General features: G+C 40.6%; 1 protein-coding gene across 1 annotated transcript; it reads right to left on the bottom strand.

Moving 5' to 3' along the window:
* Positions 1–1,203: 1,203 nt before the first annotated feature.
* GDF10 (growth differentiation factor 10) lies at positions 1,204–12,759 on the bottom strand. The gene is made up of 3 exons (XM_042018856.1): positions 12,339–12,759; positions 6,395–7,302; positions 1,204–2,229 (listed from the first exon to the last, which is right to left on the bottom strand). The coding sequence occupies exons 1-3, from the start codon at positions 12,634–12,636 to the stop codon at positions 2,038–2,040; spliced, it is 1,398 nt and encodes a 465-aa protein (XP_041874790.1). The 5' UTR covers positions 12,637–12,759; the 3' UTR covers positions 1,204–2,037.
* Between the last annotated feature and the right edge of the window lie 5,646 nt (positions 12,760–18,405).

The following is an 18,405-nucleotide window of genomic DNA, read 5'->3' on the forward strand; positions in this document are numbered from 1 at the left end:
GATTGTAAATTTTTTAAGGGAGAACTCTAACAACAACACTATACAAAGGTTTTCCCCAATAGTTCTAGTGTAAATTACTACAGTAATTTACAGGTAGCAGGAAGAACCACATCTACATGTTGTCTGGGAATCGGCACCACCTGAGAATAGAAATTGGTGGCAGAAGATACCCAGCACCTTAGTAGGATAGGAGCCTTCCAGTTACTCGTTGATCAGAAGGAAATGTGTGTAGTATCCTTCCCTTAAACAAAGCAACTCTTAATAGGATAAGGTAGTGCATAAAGTTAGACTGTTTCTTGAGGAGGAAGCACTCCATCTCTTATACTCTGTGCTACCTTACAGATTTCAGATGTTTCTTCCACTCCTGTTCTCTTTATGCTATTGCACAGCAGCTGGGTGAAAATGAAGTATGTGGCAAGTGTGTCCTAGAACACAGGGACACTAAGGATTGACAGACACCATGACGGGAACACCAGCTCTTAAAAGACTGCTGCAGTTACAAGGCTACCATAATTGTATCAACAGGGGATTGTGTAGGAGTTAGAGGGATGCAGAGACTTTATTTCTATAAAGACTCCCAGTGGAACCACTGCCAAATGTTTCCCATTTTGATGTTCATTATTTGAAAAGAAAGTTAATGAAAGTTCTGGAAAGAGTTCAGAAGAGAGCTGTGAGAAATTGTTTTAAGGCTTAGAATAAGAAATCAATCTATTTAAATCTTAGCCAAAATGTAACTTGACCCGACTCTCTATACTAAAAATACACAGTGAAAGTATTTTGGATAATAGATAAAAGGGATGTAATGAAATAGGTTACAGTAAGATCCATTGAACTGAAGCTAAAGCTCATCAAATTCAGTCTAGGATTAAGCCACTGCATATGAACAAAGAGCACTAACTTTCGGAACAACTACTTGTAGTCCAGTAGAGATATTCTACCACATGAAATCTTTAAAGCCAAATTTATGCATGTTTTTCAAAGATATTCCCAAGCTCAAAACAGAAGTTCCATAATGCATGGTGCAGAAACTGCTGAGCAAGGTTCTTTGATCTGTGCTGTGCAGGAGGTCGGTCTAGATGATCATAGTATTTTCTTCTGTCTTTAATCTATTGAAGCACATTATGACAAGCTTAACATGTATTTACACATTTCCATCTAATTAACAGAATGTAGGAGAATGCATTTATAGAAAGACAATTCAAATATTTTTCGATACTACTGTACCTTTAATTTATTAGCTTTTGTTAAAAGCATGTAACAATCTAGAGGATATAAAGCATAATTTACAAAAATATAAATCTTGGTTATTTTATTTTTAGTATTTCAACATATTACTATATTGTATGTGTTACTCAGAGAATATGTTTAACAACCTGAAACTATCCAGCAAACCAAAAATGTGGAATATTACATGTTTTTTGTAGAACAAATTATATATTAAGGAAGGGTAACCAAAAATGACTATATTAAGATATTGATTATATGAAAATTTATGCAGTGAACTATACTTGCATCCTGAAGAAAATATACATTTTAAGCCCTTTATTACAGCATTTTTCAGTATAAATATGCATATTAAGAGTATGAGTGTTTTAGGCAAAAATTTTTGATTTGTGTACAAAAGTGATATTCTAAAATAAGCCTGCCTTTGCAAGTTCACTTCCCATCTTCTTGGTTAATTGAAGAGGTAAAATAGTCAGAAAATAACAAATAAAAACATATTTTAGTCCTTTGATTATGGAAAACTTCACACTTAAGTTTCTCACTAAACATCAGGTATCTTGGCTAGGTGGGTTAGGAAGGTATCTGTAGAAGTACTGAACTCCTGGAAGATGAATATGAAAGACAAATGATGACAGTATGACCTATCCTTCGAGGCAAGCACATGTGTTGTTTTAGTCTCTCCGTATGCTTTCTGTAGAGAAATTGTAGAATTGCATTGGTTCATCAACACAAGTGGATTAATTTCTCCTTTACAACTTCCCAGAGCAGTCGGGCAGGATTTGTGGGCCTTGTTAAAGGTGTATTTGTATGAACTTATCGGCAGGCACAAGTTTCAACTGACATATTGGGATATACTTTTAAAACAACATTTTTGTTCTCATCTAAGAAAAGGACACTGAGGGAGCTCATTTTGTCAGGAACACAGCAGGGTTCTGGGATGCCAGGAATGATTCCTACTGCTTTTACGATGCTCTGAATAGTAGCATGATTTGATGGCCGCACAATCTGGAACAGAGAAGGAAATAGTTATAGCTTCATTTATGAGCAGTCATGTTCCTAAGTGGACTTGGAAAATGATAACAATTATGGAGTTTTTTGTTCCTCAGTAAAGCAAATATGTCATTGATTGAGTCATAGGGTTATGCAGCACAGTCAGTCCCTCACACTTCCAGCTTTCCTGAGTTGGATGTATCCAACAGATATTTTGTGTTCCTTAGGCTGCCTTCATAAATACCAGAGGAGGGCACTGGTGGCACAGCCAGCAGCCAGAGGCCTGAAGAAAAAATGTCCCTGAATGTATCTGCTATATACTGGAGGGAGGCATGGAGAAGAAGCCTAAGCTAGTTCTCAGTTGCTAGATGTTATATGTTTTTTTAACCTCGTCTGACTTAGAAAATTTGCTACTGTAAGTATTTCCAAAATAACTATCCCAATGTTCCAACATTCCAGAAATTCCTGAATTTCTCCTCGTGTACGCTAGCCTGGAATTAGTTACTTTTTCCTAGAGTAGTCACTCTCTTTTGAAAGAGCAGAGTACTCCAGAAGTAGCATCCACAGGAGAGAGTTAGTATAGAATAATCAAACACCCTGACAGAGCCCTTCTGATCATAATTGCATGACAAATAGTTCATATATGTGGTCTTTGCTTCCCTCTGCCTTCATCCAGAGGATTTTTTTTTCTCCCCATGGGCTAGCCTCAAGAGGCTGGGAAAAGTATGAAATGAGGATTTACATCAGCTTTACATCTATAACCTGTTCAGGGCACTGAGCCACAATTTTATTTCTACTATTGATTTTTGGACACAGTTAACAACACAAGGAAAAGCATTTGAGAAGAGGAGGCAGCCATTAGGCATTATGGTGGTGAGAATAAGGAGGCAATAGCATGGTAGTCAGCCCACCACTGAGGCTGAAGCTTCAGTGACTCCTGTTCAGTTGTCATGCTTGAATACTGTCCCAGCAAATGAGTACAATAACAGTAGGAAAATTGCGTTAATCCTATCAAGCTTTTTGCTACAGTTTCCTGAGTTTTCTCATATCTGCACATATCTGGTATAGGTGGCACATGGAATTTTTCATCACTATTGGTGCACAGCTGTATATCAGGTGGAAAATGACATCTGTGGGACAACAAATAGGGACTTTGCACACTACCGCATGGAAATAAATACTTTAGGTGAGAAGAATTATTATCTCCTATATCTTCTCTGTTTTTCAAATATATATGTATGTGCAAAAATTGGTTTTTCATTTCAACATGAAAAGTTATGTAGTCCATGGATAGAACAAAGGAGCTGTTTTTAGTATAATTCAGTTTTGAAACATTTGTATTAAGTGTAACATATCAGCAAATCAGATCAAACCTTAATTACCATTAAGGCTTTCAGATATTCCTTAACTAAGTAACTGTGAAATCTGTCCTTGACCCTTCAAGACAGTATCCCTATAGCAAAGTCCCAGCAAGTGACCAGTCCTGCACAGTGCGTTTCTGTTATTAGCATATGTTAGCATCATTAGCAATGGCTTGCTCTCTCTTGCCCCCCCTTTATCTTTAGATTTCAAAACTGTCCACACACAAGAAGCAGTGAGGTAGTCTCACAGCTGCTCTGTGAAGTAGAAATCAGTTTCTACCCACATTGGTCATGTCAGCATATATGGACAGCAAGAGAGAGACAGGAGTTTTTGTGTGTTTAAGCAACTGCAGAGTTTAGAAATTCAAAGAATTAAGAGCTTCTAGAATCAAGTTCTTAATTTAGCCTTTATGAAAACCTCCTGAACTGTTCTTAGCACCTGTGTTATTTCATGTCATTATTTGACAGAGTCAGATGACAATGTGCTACTGAAACAGCATTTATTGCCCCCATACAGTGGATAGCCATCATTGCCCTCAAGGCCAGTTACTGACTTACAGGATTCTTGGCTATGAACCTGCAGCCAGCCATATAACCTAGTCTTCCTCCTCACAGTTCAGGGAATAAGAAATTCAGCAGTAAGATAGGTGGACTTGCTATGAGAAGATTTGTACCCAAGCTGTTGATTATTTATCTAAATCAAGACTTGCAGTTATTAAAGTAGATGTGCAGAATGATGTACTAACACTGAAGAAAAAAAATAAACCTACGATGTGATGATACCCAACATCCCAGGCATGTAATTCTATCTCCACAGTTCTAAAAGAGTACTTTGGAAATAAGGTGTCTCTTGTCCATCATAGGCTGACTGTGTAGACCAAGTCCTTATGAGTCTTTAATCTGGCCTTTGATACTTTCCTGGCTTAGAGCATATATGAAAGAACAAATTTCTCCCTCAATAATATTGAGCAAATCTTACACTCTGAACTGAATCTTCATTCATGCTGGTGTCCTCTCTCTCTTCCTTTTGAAACAGTCATTAAAAAAAGTTACACCTGTAAATCTGCTTCTTTTTTTCCCTTCTTAAAAATACAGAGCTAACAAGGACTAGACCTCTTCCAAAGCAAACCCAATCAATGAATGTGTATTAAACCCAAAATTCCCAAGTCTACGTATGTGTGATTTAGTTTCTCTGGTTTTTTTTTTTCAGTTGGGTTTTTTTTTCCTTATTTTGGTTTTTTGGTATCAAGACAGTAGTGAAAGGGAATCTTTATTATTTAACAAGTATTTGCTTATATTTCTAGATAAGATATTAAGTAAGTAAGCAATATAAGCTTATTTAATTATTCAAGCTAGAAACAGATCCTCTCTCTTCTGGCCCTGCCAGCTTTTGTGTAATGCTGTTTTGCTCACAAGAAGCCAGATGCCTTAAATGCATCTTTTTTGGAGGGTGTGGTTGTTGTTTGGTTGGGGATTTTTTTTTGAGTTTACATCGTTGTGTATGAATGGTGCTTTAGACTGTGAGTCTATGGCAGAAGACCCGTATTCCCAGGCTGTCTTTTGTTTTGGGTAAGGTAAATGCTGATTATGGTGCATGATCAATTTGTATTACAAAAACAAAGTTGTATGTGAGTCTGTGCAAGCATTAATTTTGCCAGACCATGTATCAATTTATGTATGCGTGGTTCAGCACTGACCACCTACACAAGAACATGTGGTCAGATTTGTACACCCTACCATGAAGTTCCACTGTTCCTGGACTTAAAACCAGCCTACATATCTACTCTTCCTGAAATTATACTACTTGTTTCAACACAAACATACATCAATTTCTCTGGATGTAAAGTAGGGCACATTCCTGTTTCAGAGCCTTGCAATCCTCTGCTGTAAAACACTAGCCTTTATTTATGTGCCAAATGACCCATGCAAAAATGTCAGTTGAACAAATAATCAGGCAATTTGTAGGTAGAACTGCAAAATAATTACAGTTTCTAAATATGCAGGTTATACAGTACTTCAGATCCTCCCCTCTGCCATTACTTGAAAGCCTTATAAAATTCTGATAATTCTTGTCCAACATAGGATTGCCAACATTTCTACTTCTTGCCACAGAGCAGAGTGGAAGTGAAACAAATGTTTGCCTCTCCACTAGCAAACTTCACACTGCTTCTACAGAAGGAATTTGGTACGCTTGCTTTAGGGTGCTAGAGGCAGTTTTATGGCATTTCTAGCAACATAAGGTAAATTAACTTCTTCGTTGCAGCAGGATTATCTAACATATTTAGAATTTTGATACACAAATATCATCTTAATCAGTATTATTGTTTTCATAAAGAACAAGCAGTTTTCTAAAGTTAAAAATACCTGAGTGTAACTACTCTTCATTTTTCTTCTAAGGTATTACAAGTGGAATCCAGAAATACGCTAATAGAGTAGCTTGTTTTAATATTAGCATATAATACTTCATACTTCTGCTACTACAATAGAGTGTTTTGATGATTTAGTGTGTATAACCGTATTTTCATAAGCTACAGAAGTCTTTATGCTATGGTGTCAAGATATAAGATGAGAAATTGTCAGATAAACCTGAGATATTTTTCTTATTCTTCAGATTGCATTTAAAAAACTTGGAATCTTTTTGCACTCTGATGACTAAGTTGATGGAAACAAAATTGCTTAAATTCTTTAGGTTGAACAAGGCAACAAAACGCAATGAAAAAGGTAACAAACTAAAGGAAAATCTAACTAAAGAAGTAGTTGGATAAGCAGAACAGTAGGCCTACTGTTTGCAAGCTGACAAGAATAAAAAGGCATACTACCTTGGGCATTGGAAATTCACATGCACCTGCACAGTAGTAGGCATCAAATGATTTGGGAGATATGATCCATTCATTCCAGCCAATATCAGCAAAGTCAACTTTCATGTATCTTCTTGAACAAATCCTTGGCTCATTCCATTGTTTTCGCCTTGCTTTCTTCATTGTTTTCTCATCAAAATTTAGCACCTGAGACGTTTTAAGTGTTTCTGTATTTTCTTGCCCTTTTCTCCTCCTATCTTTGCGTGAGGCTTTTGGTTTCAAGGATCTGTAGGCATTCTCCCATATGTCATGTTTGTTGTATTTATTGTTGTTATAATCTACTTCTGGCAACTCGTTGTTCTGAATAGAGCTAGCGAGGTACGTATCCCTCCTAACTCGAGTATCAGTAGAAGCATTAGGGGATAGATTTGGGTCCCCGTCATTGGGAGGGAATGGATCATAACGCTGTAGGGTGCCTGCCACACTGTTAGGTTCAGAGATTGCAAGATCATTGGCATAAACTAGTATATAAGGTAAATGGCTGGCAACCTGTTCAGGGAAGCCCTGGTGTTTCTCCCCAGAATCAAGCTCAGCACAGAGAATGAGCTCTCCAGCTCGTTTCGATTCTTTTATGATGTGTGAAATGTCCTTTGCATGCCAAGCCCCTCGCCTTTGAAGAAGCACAGTGATGTTCCCTTTCACTAGTCCATAAGCAGAATTCTGGTGAATGCTTTGGAAAACCAGATTGAGCCGTAGGGCTGGAGGCAGGTGAAGGAGGCGACAGGATGAGTTCTTGGATCGTTTACAAAACACTTCCCGGTGCCGAGGGCGTTTGTCAGCATAGAAGTGAAAAGTGGCAGCAAGGATCATTTCTGAATCCTGCATGGATGTCAGATTAAAGCAGTACAAGGGCTTCTGGGCCAAGAATTCTGCAAGAGAGGAAGAAAAACATGGATGTATATCTGAGACCAAAAATGGTAGTCAACTCTTATTTCCATTTAAGTGAATTAACAAATTTTATGTTTCAGTTACATCAAATAATTTAGTATAGTGAGCTTATCACTTCAGCTTAAAACATGGTGAATAAGGGGAGGAAAAAAAATGTAACTCATTAATAGCAGTATTACAATAACATTGAGAGTGTCCAACACACTGGGCATCTTTTGTACATACGAGGGATAAAATTCTTTCCAGAGATTTTTAGTTCCAGACTGCCTTTCATGCTAAGCAGGCAAGAAAAGCAATCCTTGATTATATTTCATTTATAACAAATTCAGGCTCAGAGAAGCTGTCAAATTTAGCTGTGGTAGAGCTCAGAGAAATACCTTGCAGAAACCAGTACTAGCAGAAACCAGGTTTGCACTTAATATTCAAGATTGTCTAATATAAAGCTGACTGCAGGTTCCTTAAAAATGTCTGGGTGCTAACTCTGTGGGCAACAGCTCATCATCTGCAAATAGTGCACAAGAGACATTTCACAAGGGGGCTCGCAGTAAGCAGTGTGACACATTTTGGGGGTCATTACTCTTGTGAGCAATCCTTCTTTCCACTACACATCATGTAGGAGCTTTGTTTAAAGCACTGTGAAACACATTTGGTCTCTAATGCTTGGGTTTAAATCTGTGTGAAGTTAGTGACAAATGCTATTGAATAGGAGCTGACTCTTAAAATTCAAACTCCATTTGAAACAGCTTCTTTTTAGCTAGTTAAACAGCTTGTGCTCAGCTTACATCTTTACCCTCCTTTCAAGGAAGACAAACAATTTTACACTAATAACTGCTTACTTCACGTTTATTTAGACAGTAGAACCTCTCTTACTTAAAATCTAATCCCACCCCAGCATAAAAAGACAATGCCTTAATAGTCTATCATTGTGAAAGGTTGCCTTTTTTTTTTTTTACTAGCTCAACAGTATATGGGACAGTGCTGGCAGAACCAAGAAGAGATTCCTGTTCTCCCAAGCTCACACCAGTACTTAGAACGCATCAAAGGATTACAGTGGGTAAATCTGTATCTTTAATTAACCCAAGTGGACCAACCCTCTGGCAGTCCTGTTTGACATACCTGAAAATTCTCTGGCAGAAGGAAGAAAAAAACCACTCCAAACCAAACAAAACCCAAAAAATGCAACAGCCAGGCTTCCCAGAAACACTTAGGGTTTTTTTCAGTGCACTATGGATGACGAGCCACAGAAATTTTGGCAATAACAGGCAGTACTGTTAACTGCCACCTGTTGGAACATTCTTCCTTTAAAGCACAGTTTCATTTGAAAGAGGGAAAGGAATAGTGCTACATCTTACTAAATTGGTGGTTGCTATCTCCCAGTTAACGCTGGATAGAACCGTGATTTGGACTGAAAGAACAGCAGATTAGCTGATTAATGATCATTAATCCCAAACCCACACAGGCAGTCTGAGAATACAAATGCTTGAGTATGCAATTTCCATCTACACCACCTGTATTTTGTTCCTGATATAGTGAAGTGGAATAGCTTGTACTGATGTGATAAGAACCTGTTTGTTTCTGTCAGTTCAGGACAGGATTCCGATTAGTAAACTTTTAATCAACACTAGTCATAGGTATAGGTGCTCATACTATGAAAAAACTTAAGGGTTTAGATTTTATTCAAGTCTTTGAAGCACAGAAATTTCACAAGGCTATGGCCAAGGAAGAGATTAATTATAATACTTGCTTTAGAACACCAGGCTTTGTTAATGTATGTTCATTTCAGAAGGCATGTTTCTTAAAAGAAGTCTATCTACTGGTTCTCTCCACCTGAGCTGTGTACAGTTATTTTTTAATATTTCTTTTAGTAATAGAATGCTCTGAGCACCATCAGCTTTGTAGTTACTGCTATGAAGCATGAGCATTGTTGGGATAAAGACATTTCAAACACCAGTGTTTCAGGGTTTCAGAAGGGAAGGTAACTTGTAATGATAGATCAGAGAAAGGGAAGCTGAATTAATCTAAAATAATTCTGTATTCTAGGATGAAACAAACCCTTCAAAAGTCAAAATTCTGTGTAGAACAGAATAAGAATCTATGAATCTGCAGCTACTGACAAGCCAGAGGCTTGGAAGTACAGACTTGTTAGGAATTTAGAAGATTTGAATTTTGGATGGAGCACAGTCATATTTCCATATTGCATAAGTTCGCTCAGGCTTTTACCAACCTGTCAACCATGCATTGTCAGTCTTGATTTGGTTTTCTTGCACATATGCATTATGATACAATCTTAATTAAATGGCTGCTATTTTCTACTATTCATTAAGGTCTTTGCTTTGTTTGGCACAGAGGATGCATCATGTTCAGGGAACGAGTCTGAGCTGCAAGAGTAAATTTATGGGGAAATTTCATGGCTTAGACAGTAAATTGCTGCCATGAAGATTAATTCCCCTCAATCTGAGCAATTTAGGTGAAGTTGGACAATAGCTTAATATTTCACATTTGGTCACAAACCATTTATGACTTGACTAACTTCAGACACTTAGTGTTGTTTTCTAAAGTTACAAAGTTCACTGTAAACTGGAAAGCACCTAAAGAAATAAGAAACCTGAGAAATCAGTTCTTAGACTTTCTCTCAGCTTCTTACCAAAAAAATAATGAGCTCTTGTGAACACATGTAGAGGTGAGCTGAGAGGAGGTGATCAGATGTTTGTGAAGTACTCTTTCTGAAGGGGCAAGTACTGCTAGAGGCACAAAAAAAAGAGTTGTATTTGGCTACATGCAAACAGCACATGCACGTATATTTCAAGTGCCTCACACTGAATATGGAAAAACATTACACATTCCATAGCTCAGTCAACCCCACCTACCCCAACCTACCCTTTAAGGAACAGGTAGAATGGCAATACAACTGGGTAGTTGAGGAGAACTCAATAATGCATATGACAAAGGACAAAGGTCTGGACCAACATTTTGTACCTCTGGAGCCCTCATCTTGACAACTGTAAGTAACCCTGATGCTTGAGTGTCACCTAACAAACAGTTTTAAACAGCACCACAGGAACAGACAGTTACAGATTTTCTAAAAGGTATGTGATAAAAAACCAGAAGTAAGTCCATTGCTTGGGATAAAGAAAATTATTGTGTGTGTAGTCTGTTTTGCATATTTCAATAGGACTACAATTATCATCCATATTTTATAAAGATGAATGTTCCACCTCTTGTTAGAAAAACATGCCAATTTTTTCTTTCAGAAGGAAATACTAGAATTTCTCAGGAAGATAAACATGGTGGCAGATAAGGTTCTTCTCTCTTCCCTCATCTTGCATCATTCTATGGTACATTTTAGAGTGTTTATCACTAGCTTGATGAATGCAGTTCAAAGGAACAGTACAGAGGAGCTTCTGCTTTCATGCCGTGTTATTTGGGAAAGATGGGGTCCAGTAGAGAAAGTACATAGATAAGACACAGGAGACAGGAGTTTTGGACATAGATATGCCTTATTTCCATTGCAGGGAAAGCCAGGTTACTTTCAGGCCTCTCTGCCTTGGTTTCATGATCAGACAAAAGAGCAAAATAATATTGATTTGTATTTGGTCAGCACAGTCTACCTGTGGGTAAAAAATGCTGCTATTTTAGTGTTTTGAAACAGAATTACAACTTGGATTACTTTGATGCAAGTAGTATGTTCATCAGATTATATGAAAAATTAAGAAAAAGAATATAGTGCAATTCTTGCCTTGTCCCCAAATCCCTCTTGTGGTCCAGGACCTTATTTGGGTGAGAGCTAGTGTTAGCTGCTCAGTTCACAGAAAAATAAAAATGTTAACAGGAGGTTGTGGAAAACCATCCACAATGGAAGTTCCTTCTTAACCCCTATTATAGCAACTGCTAGCTAATGATCTAGAGCATGACAATTTATTTTTCTCCCAAATGTCTGCAATTGCTTTACATCATAACCCCTAGATTTTTAGACATTTCATTAGTCACTTACTCTTCCATGGAGTCTCCCCCTCTTTGAATATGATTACTTTTTAATATTATAGTGGACATAGGATAGAAATTAAGTTGGGGTGCACAAGAGAATATTAATTATTGTGTAGTATTATAGTAAGCATTCCCTAAAACACTGTATGCTGCACTGTACTCTATACATGAGACTTAAATGTAGGAGATACAGATTAATGAAAAATTTGGTTTTGTGAGTTTCAATCCATCAGATTTGTCTAAATAGAATAATGATTATTTCTGACAAGGTAGCAACAACTAGATTCTGGAAACTGATACAGTTCTTATTTTAAGAACTAAGATTTTAGTTATAGTCTGTAAGCGTTAACCAAAGAAGTAAGATGTTTTCCAGAAAAGTTATGAGTTTCCTTGGCAAAGGATAACAAATGCATGGACTATTAACTAGGCAAACCTCCTTTTTATTATTTCATGTAATATTGGGATAATGAAAGTGTAGTTTTGACACAGTATATATGTTTCTCCACCCTCATAATCAAGTCAAGTAAAACTGGGGAGAGGGAGGTCAGGTATCTGTCTTCTCAGGTTTAGGCAGTGCAAGGAATTTAAGATGCCGAGCAGTTTTAGGCGGTCCTGTAGGCGGCACTCTTCCTAGCAGGAACTTCTGAGGCTGCGAGGAGAGCCGGAGGAGAGGACCAGTGGCTGGAGCACTCGCTACTAGGCTTATGCTCCAAGTATTTCTGAAAAGACCTTTTGGCCCAGTGCGATGTGCGCTGGGAACGGCGCTCCTTTTGCCGCTGGTTTGCATCCACAGCAACGGAGGCTTTCCCAGGGGAGATACTCTCCGGGAAGGGAAGGGAGCCAGGGAAGGTGGGAAGCCGTCCGCAAAGACAGGGGCGACACCCTGGCCGTGTAGGTAGCAAGGAACCCCTCAGCATTCACCCAGAGTAACACCCCCCGCAGTCAAGGACAACCTCGACGCAAACCCGTCACTTTAAAGCGAAAGAGGAGCGAGGGGGCTCCAGCGGTGCCCCCCGCGCCCGGCCCGTCTTACCCGGTCTGGCTTTGAAGCTGCGGACCGTGTTGCCGTCGCCTGGCCGGCTCCCCTCCCGGTTGTACTTCTCGTAGAGCTTAAGCATGTGGACAGCTACCATGTCCTGAGCGATGCTGCCCAGCCCAGGGGGCGGCGAAGAGCCGCCGCGGGGGTCGCGGCCGGGGGCGGACGAGTCCGGGTCGGCCGGCGGCTGGACGGGGCAGGCGGGCGGGCTGCCGGCGCCCTCCCCCTCGGGCGAGCGGCAGCCCCCATGGCCCAGGGCCCACAGCAGGAGGCAGCAGGTCAGGCGGGCGGCCATCGGGGGATGCTGCGGGCGGGTGGCCGGGCGCGGAGCGGCGGCGGCTCGGTCGCTGCCTGCGTCTGGGTCTCCCGGTTGGCCCTGCCGCACCGGGGCGAGGGGGCGGCGGGGCCAGAGAGGAGGAGGGAGGGTGGGGGCGGCCCCCCCCGGCCGCTGATGCCGTCTCCGCCGGGCCAATCCCCGGGCCCGGGGGCGAGGATGTGCGGGCCAGGGGCGGCGGAGCGGGGGCAGCTGCAGGGGTCCGGGTGCGGGGGGACTGCGGGAGTGGACGCTGCATTTCTCCAACGCTCCTTAAAGCGTAGCGGGAAAAGGATCTAAAGTAATTAGCACCCAGCCGCTGATGAGAGACACATGTCACCGCCGCCGCTGCGGCATCGAGCGCTGCTGCGGCAGGACGGCACCTTGGCTGCCTGCGCCAGCCGGCAGGCGAGGGGGCTTGAAAATAATTTCTGAAAGATAGAAGCCATAGATACCAAGCAGGGCGGGCAGGCGGTGAGAGGACGAAAGGGTGAGTGGATGGCAGGAACAGCATGACAAGGAAAGGGTGCGCACATACGTGCCGAAAGTGGAAGAGTCTTTGCTGTTTCGGTCGGCAGAGCTGACAGTGCTGTCTTGTAAAGGCAGCGCTGTGAATAGTGTTTATTTCAAGGACCCCGGAGAAAAGAGAAGTCCCCGTGGGTCCGTACTCTAGAAGACCCAGTGTGAACTAGCCGAGAGTGTAACAAGGGTCACTGATAATTCCAAGCAGATACTTAAATGGTAGGGGTTAAAGGGGCTGTGCATGGGTAAACTTTCATCATTGGACTATTTCTATGTGTGATTTGAAGGAGGAGAATACTGGTGTGAATTTCTGAAGGATTTACATGGCTTAGGTCGGAGGGGGTTGATTTAAAAGTGAATGGTGCATGTTGCACTTATTCATCATGTGACACAGGTAGTTCTGAATCATAGTCATCCAGCGGGTATAAATGCTGGTGTAATGAATAGCAGTTTTAAAGACAACCTATAAGGAGAGGGTTATATTTTAAGGTTTTAAGGGAATTTGTTAATTCTGCCTCCTTTTTAAAGCTTTTTCTCAAGTAGCCAAGACAGTTACTTTTCTTGGAGAGTATACAATGCAATAATTGAAAAATTGTTGGAAAAAGCTACTGTTGCTGTGTATGACACAACTCTTTTGTGCCTTTTCTTTCTAACCTTGGAGTGTCAAATCTGAGCAGATACTATTGAAAGCCTCTGAACCACAAGTTTGTAGTTTTTGGATCATGGCAAAGAAAGGTTTGATTCATTTTTAAAATTAGCACCAGGCCTCATTGCTCTGTGCCCTTTGAATGTGTGAAACAAACAATTTGCAAATACAAATTTGCCCAAATGTACATTGCTAAAGTATCAAACCTCGTATTAATTAATCTTTGCATATAAGTAAGCCAAACTATCCTTTGATGCTTTTTTTTTTTTCTCCATGGTAGCATGCTCATGACCTCCACTGGGGGTGTGAGCGAACCTTTTGTTGTTTGTGGTTTTTGTCTGTACTGTTTCTATACAATCAAGGTCCTGTGAAAAGGAGGAAGAGGCAGCAGGAGGTAGAAACAAGCTGGGCTATTTTGGACCAATGTCCCATTAAAATGTTCTCCCTCTCCTTAACTCACTCCAAACTTCTATTCAGGCATACACTTTGTATCAGTCTTTAACCTGCACTAAAACCTGTAGGACACTGATACTTTGACATTGTTGGGAAAGAATTAAAGAATCAACCAGGGATGGCTAATATTTCTTGCCTTATTTTATTGCAGAACAGCAGGAATTCAAAGTCATTAAAGCTCTGGTACTTTGACTCTTTTATGCAGCTGAGATGGTGAAATAAAAATGTGTTTGGTAAAGGAATTCAAATTAGCACTGGGTCACATAATTCCCCTGTTCTGAATATGGCTAATCAATGGCATCTCTAAGGCTTCTAGAGGCAAGAGCTATGCAATTTCTGCTCATGCAGAATAATATTCCTAGCGTGGAAATTTCTGCTAATTAAAGCTCTTGCCAAGTAGAGTCTTTTTTTTTTTTTCCCTCCCTTCTTCTTCTTAAATAGCTTAAGTCAAAGCTTTGCAAGCCAGGACATGGAGAAAGTGTCCTTATAGTTAGAGCAATGCATTCAGGATTTTAAACTGCAGATCTAAGTTTCCTACTAAAATCATTGTGATATAAATAGAGTCACATACCCTTAATAACAGCATATATGTGAAAAAGAAACCAAATAATGGTTTCTTATGGAATTAGTGATATCTGTACAAAGGAACTATTGTGACCTGTGCTTGTGTTTTGTTGTAGGAAATACACAGGAAATGTACAAAAGGGTATATAGAGCACCAGGAGCATATCTATTCTTTTTGTTCTATGGTAAAAGAAATTACTAACTCCCTTTAGGATTACGTCTATGTATATTAAAATAATTTTGCCTGACTCTTTATTTTTAATAATAAAGTCAGTAGCAGGGATAAGAAAGCTTAAAACTCCAGGGAAGTTAATGAAACATAAATTATTATTAAATTTGGGCTTCAGTCCAAATTTCTGGTTACTACTTATTGTAGGGCAGCTCATTCATTTTTCACTCAGAAAAATACTTCACTATGTATAATGCTACACAATTAGCTAAGACCATTCCTTAAGTATATAACTTATTAATTAGAAGTTGACTGAGTGAAATGCGGTGGTCTGCAGGTTCTCTTAGAATTTGGTGGCAGAACTCTAAAAAGCCTTTCACATTCCTTCCAAAATCCCATGATGTGACAATGGTATTATATGGTCAATGATATACGGTCAGTAAAAAGAGCTTTTGTGTTTTGTTCAGTTTTCCTAAACAATAGTGAAATTATTTTAATACCCCAAAAAGAACAAAGACATAATGATGTTTAGGTATTAGAGGAAGCAGAATTCAGAGCTCTGGAAGGCTCTTAATGTGGAGAGAAGTGTTTGATGTATCAGGCAGGGAAAGCTTTGCCTATTGTTGGCAGGGAAATCTTCTCCTCTTAAGAAGCAGCACTAATTCTCTCAATCTATCCCATCAACTCAAGAGCCAACTCTCACCTTGGATTTCCATTCTGGATCCATGCTCTCTCATATTCCAGTCTGTCACAAGAATAAACTTTCCCCCTGACAGGTTCCCCATCCTTCATCCTTAGTGATAAAAGTTTATTTTGTCTATCTTGCTAAGAAGCAAAAATTGCTTCTGTTCACATCCTACCACACTATCAATGATGCATCATTACAGAAACTAAGGAATTAGGATGCAGAGATGAAGTGTAATTTGTCCCACCCTACTGTAGATGTCCAACGTTGCTCATATGGTCTGTGGTCTAGTGGTGTCTGTGGCTTTTCATTCGCTACAAGAAATCTAATCAACTGGCTGAGATGTGCAGAGGATGAATTTCCTGAAGGTGGCTGTGTGAAGTAGAGAGCACCTTTCTGTTCCAGTTTCACTGGCAGTGGTAGCACTGTTCAGCCTCGGGATTAGCGTTTTGCAAGTCTGGGTGTGGTTTCAGTTTCTCCTTACACAACTGCCATGTACCAAGCATTGGCATATTAATCGTTTATCCCCATTAGTAATGAAAATGTTTTATCCATTGCTTTTCTGGTTTTATCTCACTGACAGTTAAAGGTTTATTCTTCCATATTGGAAGACTTCCAGAACATGTTTTTTTGACAGGTCTCAGGAGCCAGAGACTTGTGTTTCTATCTTGAGCTCCACCATTTATGCTTGTAATGAGGATGGCATGGACAATTATCAGACAACCATTTCCCATTCTGTTGCTACTCAGAAGTTCCCAGCCTCTGTGGGAGGATTTTCTCCATGCATAGGTTACCAAGTGCAAAGGTATCAGCTGGTATTGGCAGAAGTAGTAATTCTGTGATGTTAGTGGATACTGATCTGAAATGAAGACCACGTTTTCGGTTTTTTTAATTTTTTTTTTTCAACAGCAGTCACTTTCGACTTTTCAATGGCCCATGCACCACCATGTAGAGTCATTTAGGAAGAAAACTTTTTTTCCCATTGAGGGAAGAAACTTTTCCAGCGGAAATTCTAGTGGTAACTCGTGTCTGTTGAAAAGCTGGTTCATCCAGGTTGGTTATTTTGCCTTCGAGCTACCTGGACTGCAGTAGCTCCTGTTACTGTTTGAGATCTCTCCTTACTGTGAGAGTGTGCATCACAAGTGCCTGGCTGTTGTGCTGCTTGGGATACCTTTCTTCCATGGGAGAGGGAAGCTACAGACCGTGCAGGAGAATGAGAGCAGAAGGTAATCCGACCATCAGATTCATACTTTTGCTTCAGTGGCTGAAGCAAAAGTAGACAACTTCAGGGAGGAAAAGGGGTCGTGGTGGTGTTGTTTAAGCCCATTTCCCTGTTCAAAAGCAATTTTAAGGAAATAATCCAAGCAGCTCTAGGCACTAGTCTTTAAGTTCCAGCCTGCAACATCTAGGGCTTTGAATTCACAGTCCTTTTAGCCAGTTTGTTTCCTAGGCAGCAAAGACTTACTAAGGTCAGTGTTCAATACAAGTTCAGAGCTCCACTCGAGGCAGGATCTGTATCTGATGAGCCACTCTAAACACTAGTGCTTGTCAAGAGAACGAGTGGGAATGGGCTATGGAATAGATGGACTTGATGAGGCTGCAGCGTACCCTTGTATCCCCTGCACCAGTGCTGGCATGGCCAGCTGTGATCTGCATCTTCAGACTCCTGCTTACAAGTGGAATCTGAAGGCTGTGGAACGGGGGTGGGGGAAAGGCAGCAGCAGCTGGGAACCATCCATGACCACAGCTGGTTTTGCAAAGATCTTCTTGCAAATTGAGTTGGGATGCTTCCAGGATTTTCTGGGTCCGAGTAGCGCTGCAGACGAGAGGAGGATGTGTTGTGCCGATCGCACGGGCGGATTCCCAGACCACTCGGTGGTCTGGCTGAGCCGGGTCTCGGGGCGGTGTCACGGACTCGGTGACCAGCAGGGAGCAGGCGTGTCCCGAAGGCAGTGCCAGCCCGTGTGACACTGCCCTGGCCTTAGGGCGACAGCCCCGTGGTCCCGTAGCGTGTTCCCAGCCAACAGCTCTGCCCGGGAGGCTTCCGTGCCTCCAGCGTGAATATTCACAACCTTCTAAACCTTATGATAGCCTTGGCTGAACTGCTGCCAACAAGCGCTTGTGGGAGAACCTGGCCCAGTGAGTCCTTGGTGTTCACAAGCCTCCCCTGAGCTAAACCAGCTGTATTAAGGATTCATGCTTTCTTAATTGAAAGTAGTAGAGAACTCACAAGAATTATAGTTTCATTAACATTTAAGGTTTACGCGTTATGTCAAATTTGTTGGATTTTGGTTCCCCTGCAGCTTTAAATTCAGCTCCTTTTTTCTTTGAACTGCAGTATGGTTTCTTTGCAAGAATAAGTGATTTGCATGCTCTTCCCAGAAGGGGCAACGTTGCAATAATGAAGAAGAGCAACTATGAGTGTACTAAAGCCTGCCTCAGATCAGTGGTGTCCCTTCCACAGATGCAATTGAATATTGGTTTAGGTTTGGAAAATATGAAGTACTGCAGGACAGAAGATGCTGCAGATATTTATGTGGAGCTGATCCTGCCCAGATGTAGTGTGAAGAATGAAATTATCTCCTGGAGAGCCCTAGTTCCTGAAAATCCTGTAGTTCTATTGATAGAAAGGATTCTACTAATAAAAAGGAAATTAATACTGAATATGACAGATATGTTGTGATGATTCCTCTCTGTAAAAACTTACCAAGT

The sequence above is a fragment of the Corvus kubaryi genome, unplaced genomic scaffold (genome assembly GCF_017639235.1).
Source record: "Corvus kubaryi isolate FWS band 111438036 unplaced genomic scaffold, C.kubaryi_AGA036_p1.0 138, whole genome shotgun sequence".
NCBI lineage: Eukaryota > Metazoa > Chordata > Aves > Passeriformes > Corvidae > Corvus > Corvus kubaryi.

Coding starts and splice junctions, on each gene's coding strand:
- GDF10 (XM_042018856.1), bottom strand. CDS start 12,636: ATGGCCGCCCGCCTGACCTGCTGCCTCCTGCTGTGGGCCCTGGGCCAT. Junction 7,303..12,338: donor CAGCTTCAAAGCCAGACCGG/GTAAGACGGGCC, acceptor CCTCTCTTGCAG/AATTCTTGGCCCAGAAGCCC. Junction 2,230..6,394: donor GTGAATTTCCAATGCCCAAG/GTAGTATGCCTT, acceptor TCTCTGTTCCAG/ATTGTGCGGCCATCAAATCA.